General features: G+C 33.0%; 1 protein-coding gene across 1 annotated transcript; it reads right to left on the reverse strand.

Annotated features, from left to right (window-relative positions):
- Nucleotides 1–440: 440 nt before the first annotated feature.
- Nucleotides 441–4,127, reverse strand: LOC107479763 (vicilin-like seed storage protein At2g18540). The gene is made up of 8 exons (XM_052253144.1): nucleotides 3,276–4,127; nucleotides 2,472–2,517; nucleotides 2,105–2,154; nucleotides 1,902–1,943; nucleotides 1,548–1,661; nucleotides 1,169–1,247; nucleotides 987–1,058; nucleotides 441–911 (listed from the first exon to the last, which is right to left on the reverse strand). The coding sequence occupies exons 1-8, from the start codon at nucleotides 3,860–3,862 to the stop codon at nucleotides 864–866; spliced, it is 1,038 nt and encodes a 345-aa protein (XP_052109104.1). The 5' UTR covers nucleotides 3,863–4,127; the 3' UTR covers nucleotides 441–863.
- Nucleotides 4,128–8,625: the final 4,498 nt, after the last annotated feature.

The raw sequence follows: 8,625 nt of genomic DNA on the forward strand, positions 1-8,625 counted from the left end.
ATTTAATTATATTTTTTATAAAAAATTTTTGCTAATTTATATCCTAAAAACATAGAGTAGGCATACCATAAAAAATATTTATTTTTATTATTATATTTTTAAAATATATCTTTTAAGACACAAGTTAATCAAATTCTTTATTATAATATGATTGGTGGCGCCGCTATGATGACCAGAACATAGTAATTTAATCAAACCTTAATTGTTATTAATAAAATAAATGTGGTCCCGCTATCGGTGCTGGCAAGCAAGAACTTCTGTTGGAAACATAAATAATTAAATATGGTCTTATCATAGTCAGCTGTGTGGAATGTATGAGGTCCATTTAAGATCGTTGGATGCACATGGGGACCATCACTCTTTCAACAAGACAACAACAATCTACGGTAAAAGAGCCATCTTCCTCAAAATAATGAAAATATACATATATCTCCATTTCCCTTAAAACAAAATGCCAAAAATTCAGTTTGATATATGGTCGTTCAACTTTAGGGTTTAGGATATAGAAAAATATCTCATTTCTCATACGTTCAACCAAATTATACTTAGATCTACGGTTCAAGACAACATGATTTTTCCACCTTAACTTCATGCTAAAAAGCAGAACCTCTACAAAATTCTAGTATCTAAAATTCTAAATAGCAGTAAGCAAAAATGAGTCACAAACAGTGAGCCTTTAACAAAACTTTCGGAACAAATAAAATCCATCCCCACCTCCCAGGCATATCTCATACCTGATAACCATAACAATTCATAATCTACATTGATGTTTGTCATGAAGGCATGATCGCCATGAAACTGTCACCAAATTCTTTGATCAGAAAGCTCTTTTCTCGATATTTATTCATGGAAGCTATATCCAACTACAAAGCAGCATCAGGATCCAACCTTCTCTGGATAGCAGCAGCAGCCTATAGTGACAAAATTACAAATAAACAAGCAGAACCATTAAAACCAACCAAAGAAGTGTGATTTGGGATTCTCACCTCAAAGTTACCAAGCTTGTATTGGTATGCCATTTCCTCCCTCAGTTGAGCTTGCTCTTTCATTGCCTGTGCCTGTAAATGACAACCCAGAAAGTGTGAGAAAAAAAGGACCTTGACATCAACAAAGTAATCTAAGAATAGGAGCCACATCAACATAAAAAAGCAATCTGGTAAAAACTAACCATTCCACTTTGCATAGAGTGCTTCAAAGCAATCACTTGCTCTTCCTTATGCTTTTCACGTGCTTGCAACAATTCTTGCCTGCAGTGGCAATGAAAAAATGATCATGCTATAATGAAAATAAAGGAATTTAATGTTAAATCATATAAACTACTATATGCCTGGATGGTGTAGATTTTCTGATTTTGTGCAAATGAAAAACAGTTGACAAAGTCAAACAAACAGATTGAGAAAATCCTATGCATAAAACAATGAGAGTAAAATTTTCCGCTTCATAAATCAAATAAAACCAGGTGCAGTGTAAGTTTAGAGGAAAATCTTAGACAAATAGAATCAATTTAAAATGCCAATAACAAAATCCACATGTAGGATGACACATACCTGCGCTGTTCTTCATCGTTAAAAACAGTACGTTCTGATGCCCGGACCTTCTTAATACCTTTCTTCATATCCTTTTCCATTTGACGCCTGTAATAAGCATCGAGGTTGTAGTACCTGCCAATAAATATTGAACCAGTTGTCAATCCCAACAAGTATACAGAAAAATTCATTCAAATCCATGTCAACATTGCACAACGAGGAGTTTAAGAAGATGACAATGTAACTGAAGGACAAAAACATCCCCAAATTTACAATTAGCAGACTCAAGAGCAAAGATTACTTCTTATCTACAAAAGCATGCAGAGGCCTGTTCAAATTTAAATGAGTTAAAAGTATAACTCTGCATGAGCTTACTTTTTGGAAGGGAAGGTAGCTGTGTTGTGATCCTCCATGAATCTGCACACCAGAATTTGAAAAATTGTCTTACATTAAATTAACAAAGAACCGAATGTAAACACTTGAACCAAACAATTCTATAACACAAAGCAAGTTTATGTGCTTTTTCCACTCCTTACCTACCCCCACCCCCTTCCAGAGTAGCAAGTATACGTGCTTACTGTTTGAACATCTGCTTTTCTTCCCAATTCGCCAGATTCTCAAGATTCACCTGTCAAGAAACAGCAAGGATTACAATATAGTGATAGTATGGTCCATATGACCATGCCTATGTGTAAATTAAGACAGCAGCCAAGTCCAATAGGCAGGCAAGAAAGATACGTAGTCTAAATAGTTATGAAAATTTTATCAATGTCACTGCTATAATGGAAACAAGATCAATATCTCATGAAGAAGAATTTGGAAAACATTTCCCAAGAAACCGAATAATTTTTGACATCATGAGAAAAACACAACATGACAACAAGATATCATATATGTTTTTAAGAATTAGGTTGCATAAAATGGAAAGTAGACTGAAATATTTACCTGCTTTACTTCTGCCAACCATGCAGTGAACTCTGGTCGTTTGGTCCTGTAATATTCATAACATCACTCACAGAAGAGAAGACGAGACCCTTTAATTCACAACATATACAAGCTAAATCAGGTGTAGTTATTAAATGCAGATTCAACTGAAAATGCAAGCATGTTACTTCAACAAAATCTACTTAACTTTAATAATCACTCCACAAACCAGAGACCTTCAACAAGTTTTCTCAAGGATGAAACTAACATTAATTCAACATGCTATCAGGCTTAATAGTGCTCCTAAACAATGCTCTCTGTTTCAAAGTAAATGTCTCTTTAAACAAATTGGTATATCCAAAGCAACATTTATTGAAACGAAGGAAGTAAACTACTGCCACATTTTAATCTTTCTTATGATTGCATAGGCAGCTTGCTCACCATGATCACATATGACAAACATATAGTATAGTTCACTGAAATTCTTTGGTGGAATTGTTTACTTTCAGTTCACTCCATAATCTCAGAATATTTTCTAGTCAATAGAACAACTATGAATGCTACTATTAGTTATACCGATTCTCCAATCTCACATTGTTGACAACTTCATATAGAAATTCTAATAGTCCAACTCCAACAATGATCAATGCTCGAATTCATCATTTTTCAATCTTCTACAACCTTATATAATTTCAACCCCAGTAACTACATATTCAATCCTATACATCCTAAGTAATTCATACATATCTTCGAATCAAATTAATCAACAAGGAAATACGAGATAGAAAAGAAAAAAAATGCCAAAAAATTTAATAAATCACTTACCACATATCAGTTTCTCTTATGACACCATATTTTCCCCACAAATTTGTGACTGCACCTTTCTTCCCTCTCTCCTTCTTCTCTTTCTTCTTCATCTTCCGCTTCTCCTTCTTCCTTCTCTCCTCCTCCTTCTCCTTCTTCCTTCTCTTCTTCTCTTTCTCCCTCTTCCTCTTCCTCCTCTCTCGCTCTTCCTCCTTCTCTCTCCTCCTTCGCTTCTCTCTCCTCTTCCTCTCCCTCCTCTCTCCTTCGCTCTCCGACTCCGAATCCGAATACTCCGAACCTGAACTCTCCGACTCTCCCTCCTCCGAATCCGAACCGGAATCGGAGCTCTCGTCGCTGCTGTACCTCCTCCACGACTTCCTCTTCCTCCTACGCGATTTCTCATCCTCTGAATCCGAACTATCTCGTCGCGATTTCCTCCTCAAACTGCTCTTGTGCTTTCTCTCCGTTTCCGAGTCTGATTCCGAATCTTCCCGCGCTTTCTGGGAATCTCTCTTCGACGATGGTGGAGAATCGTCTTCTTCGCCTCTCTCTAAGCTTGCCAGCTTCTTCGTCGGCAGAGCGCCTCCGTTGGTGTCTCTCGACGACATTGTTTCCGTTTCTGTTCCTCCGAGCTTCTGGCGTCGCGGTGAGTCGAGTCAAGAACGAGTTTAGTGAGTTGATGACTCGGAATTAAAAAAACGGGGATTAGAGAAAAAGGTGCTATCTAGTGGATTCTTATTATATGGGCTTGATCTATGGCCCAATAATAGTTCCGTTCCTTCACTTTTAAGGTGTTTTTGGACGCAGCCGAGGCTTGGAGCTAGTGGTAGAATCTGCTGCCTCACAAGAAGCTGCACAAAGGTTCGAATCCTGACTAAGCCCAGAAGGTTATAGAACCCATAATAGTAGTGGTATGTGTGAGTGTGTATGGGTGTATGGTGTAAAATACCCAAAAAAAAAAAGAGGTATTTTTGGACGGATTTCTTCATTTTTCAGTAAACATTTATGGACTATGCTCCACTTCAGGCCCAAGTAGTGAACTCTTAGGTGAATTCAGTTCAAATATCTTCTCATGAGAATTTTATTATTATATTGAGATAATGCTAACAGAAGTTAATTTTGTAACTTTGTATTTCTCGGTCAAATAGAACTTGTAATCCTGATCCTGTACGCTCTCGGTTAGGCTATGGACCTATTCACTCAAATTTACGTCGTGCAAATCTATAAAATTAGTGGTCAACATGAAGATGGATGTGCGAAAATTACCGAGGAAGAATGATCCCGCTATTTTTTTGCGGTTCGGATACGGTCTGATACCAAATAATATCAGAATCCACAACGGATGCGATGGAAGCGTTCCTATTGTTCCTCGTTCGCTGAGACTTCTGTGCGCGACCTCAAAGTTATGTGTGTATAAATTTTAATACATTTAATGTAAATGTCAATATAAGTATAAATTTTAATACATTTAATGTAAATGTCAATATAAGTATAGATATAATAATATGCTATTAAATTCTATAAAAAGTCTACAAAACTACACAACGTTCAAACAAAAATAAAGTCCTAAAACATAAATGAAGTTAGTAAAAATTAAAAATAATTATTAAAATTAATAAAATTTGTAAAAATAATTATAAAAATTAAATGAAACTAGTTACTCTGAACTAGTTCAATAAACTCTAAATTGTAAATCTACATAATTAACTACTTAACATAAACCTAAAATCCTAATTAACTCTAAATTAACATACTTTACATAAATTTAACTCTAAATTACTTTAACTAATACTCTAAACTAAACCCAGCCTTATTTAATAAAAAAATTATATTAAAGTCGCTTGACTATGATTATGGAATGGATGGACAAGCACGCATTAATGATTTATATTCTAGTTCTTTGTTTTGCAATTTGCATGGAAAAGTATAGATGTATTTTTGGTTATTGGCATGCTTCAAAAGCGTAGCTATAAGATTACACATATGGCTACGTTTAAAAGTGTGGCAATAAATAAAAGCGTGCCGACCATGATTCTAAAAATCAGATTGGACCGGTTGGTCGAACTAATTTAACCGAAAATCACCGATAAAAGCGATCCGGTCCGCTGTCTATAACCGTGGGTTAAGAGAACTGTTCAAAAACTGTTGAACCGGTCAAGAACAAGCCGGTTGGACTAGACTGGTAACCGGCCGGTTCTAAGTAAACGACCCCAATCATTCGTGCACCCCCCTCTGAAAGTACCAAACCAAAACAGTAAATCCCTAGCCCTAGCCTGACCGCCGCAAGCCACAAGAAGTAAGCCTCCACTGCTATCCGTCGCAATCAGGACCACATGTGAAGCACAGAAGCCTCTCCTCCCAACCCTAGAGCCCCTTCTCTGGTTTCTTTTATCTCCTTCCTTCTCCCCAAACAAAAACGGAAACTCTAGCATCATCGCTGCAAGGAGTGAGCCACCCACACCATCCGTCGTAGTCAAGGGCTCCTCTCTTCGTTCCGTCAGCGTTCTCCAAAAAAGAACCACTGTTAGCTCCTAGTCATTGTTCTCTACCATCGACGTTGTCTACTCCTGCCCTCTGCTCAGACCGCTCAGAACGAAGGCAATGGCTTTATTTTTTTTAATTTTTTTCTCTTTTCTTCATTCTTTACTCATAACATTTTTTTTCTGGGATTCTGCTAATGCTACTCAGATTGAAAATTGAATCTAGCTATATTATGTTCTGTTTTCTTGTTTTGGATTGAATCATTGAATAATTAGTTGATTTATTTTGCTGGTTAATTTTTATTAAAACTGTGCTGAGTTAGTTGCTTTAATTCACTGGTTAATCTTGTTAATTTGCTGTTTTTTATTGTGACTCAATTGTGTTTAGATTGTGACTGTCTTAATGACTTAATTATTCTTAGATTAAATGATTTAATTGATTATTGATTAGCTATGGCTGTTTTGCTGTGTTGTTTTGTTGTGTTTTCTTATTTTTTTTTATATATAGTGATATGCTGTTGTGTATGTTTTGTGAGTTAATTGTGCTTAAATTGAATGATTTATTGATTATTGATTAGGATGCGTGTTCTGCTATGTTGCTTGATAGAGAGAAGACCAAGTCAATAATTAAAATTGATCAAGATTTCAATTTAGCCGCTGAATTAGTTAGTATAAAATGCAGTTATATAAGCTAGTCTAGTATTATAGTTTTTCCTCTTGTATAAATACTGATTAAGCTTGTTTTGGAAACGGCTTCGATGATCATTCCTTCAATACAAACGCATACACAGTTTTATGATTCATTAGAAATAGAATTTCAAATCTTTCTTTACTTTTTTCTCATTGCTATTTTGTGTTGTGATTTTTATATAAGATAATTGTTCTGTCTTACTGTTATATTTTACGATGTTTATACTAGGACTAAGAAATACGAATAATGTTCTATAAATATCCTTTTATTTGGGTATCAAGACTGACCTTTGTGTGTAGCTTCACAAATTATGTTATATTATGCATTATGAATATCTTAATTTTCAGATTAATTTATTTGTCTTAGTTTGAGTTTGATATATGAGTTTTTAAATAGTGAATATGGAAAAAAGTTTTATTTTTGATTTACTATTTTATTTTTTCATATAAATTATAAGTATTATGTTATTATGCAATAATAAAAATTAAACTTAGTCATCAAATGATATACCTAATGCCATTAAAGTTTGAATAATATTTTGATATTTGTATTTTTTTTAGACTGTTTATTTATAATTTAAAAATTATTTTATTTTAAAACGATTTTTTCGGTTAAATTACGGTTAGACTAGTTGGACTAATAAATCAGTAAATCAATTACTAAAACGGTTTGATAATCGGTCTGATTTTTAGAATTTTGATACTGACAAAAAAAAGCGTGACAATAAAACAACTGGCATCCTTACAAATGTAACCCTTTCAAAAATGTGCAAGTAACTCAAAAAACATAGTAAAAAATTATCGCTATGCTTTTTTAACTTTTTGCCACTCTTCAAAAGCGTAGCAAAATCCTGATTTTTGCCATGCAATCTAAGATTCCTTTAACAAAATTGACAACGATATTTTGTTTAATTTCATGATCATGATTTATAATTAATAGAAATTTAATTCTAATATACATATATTATAAAATATTTTCTGTAATTATTCTTTTTTATTTTATAACTATATATGCATGCAGTAAATATAAAAAAAATTATTTTACTAATGTAATTAGATAACTTCTTTATACCGACGACGTATGTACGTACTATCAAAATTAAACAGAATTAAATTCTTATAACAAGACTTATTTATTATTATTATTTGACATACATAAGAAGTACATAACTCATATCTGTTATGCACGAAGATCGAGTACATGCTCTTGCATATGTAAAGTAGCTAGCTAGGTGCATGCGTCTAACGCATCGTGGGGATCCAATATAATGCAAGCTAAGCATTTATTATTATTATTATTATTATTATTATTATTATTATATGGTGGTTTTAGAGGTTTGATGATGATGGAGTAGTCGTTTTAACAGTTTCTGTTGCACCAGCAGCGGAAATCGTCCCTGCAAACTCCGCTGAGCAAGTGCTCTATGTCCCTGCAGTGATGATCGCAGTTCTTTGTACCCAAACACGGTCCCTTGAATTTGTCACTTAGGTTCAAACACACCTTTCCCTCCACGCCATATTCCTCTGCATGCTTATCACAGTAAATACGTTACCATCTTATTAATATATAATTTAAACTTTTTTATGAGTTTAAATTTATTCTATCAATTTTTTTAAATAATATCATAATATGATATTAGAGTTTTTATGATTTAAAAATTTAGAATTATTTAATTTTAATTAATCCCAACAAAATTTCAACAAAGTAACAATAAAAGGAGAAAAAATTATGAAAAAAAAATCATGTAAAATTAAAAAGAGACTCTTAATAAAAATGTGTCAAACGTAAAACTATTCTACTTCTAATAAATTCCTATTTCTCTATATATTTATATGAGATGATCGAATTTTTCAAAATATCATGGAATAATTGCAGAAGAGAAATACTATTTTTACTTATTTTTTTCAAAAATAACAATTAATTAAAAACTAATAATTCATATAAATTACTAAATGGTAAATAGTCAAAAAAAAAATCTAACAAGTACTTAACAATTCCGTTATGCAAAAACAATCTTATATTATAGTAGCATAACATTTTTGGAGAATTCTTTCCCAATAAGTATTAGTTTAGCTCATTATCTATAGATAAGTTTGTCAGTTTTCTTAATCTTTATGGATAGGAAAGATAGTTTATTATTTAATTTTTAAAAGAAATAAAAAAATATATTATATTAATTATATTAAATATATATTAAAAT

The sequence above is a fragment of the Arachis duranensis genome, chromosome 8, assembly GCF_000817695.3.
Source record: "Arachis duranensis cultivar V14167 chromosome 8, aradu.V14167.gnm2.J7QH, whole genome shotgun sequence".
Taxonomy (NCBI): domain Eukaryota; kingdom Viridiplantae; phylum Streptophyta; class Magnoliopsida; order Fabales; family Fabaceae; genus Arachis; species Arachis duranensis.

What these genes read in the sequence shown, in the direction of transcription:
- LOC107479763 (XM_052253144.1), bottom strand. Translation starts at nt 3,862, where the DNA reads ATGTCGTCGAGAGACACCAACGGAGGCGCTCTGCCGACGAAGAAGCTG. An exon ending in ACTCTATGCAAAGTGGAATG is followed by an intron (nt 1,059 to 1,168) that starts GTTAGTTTTTAC and finishes TGTCATTTACAG; the next exon opens with GCACAGGCAATGAAAGAGCA. An exon ending in ACAAGCTTGGTAACTTTGAG is followed by an intron (nt 912 to 986) that starts GTGAGAATCCCA and finishes TTGTCACTATAG; the next exon opens with GCTGCTGCTGCTATCCAGAG.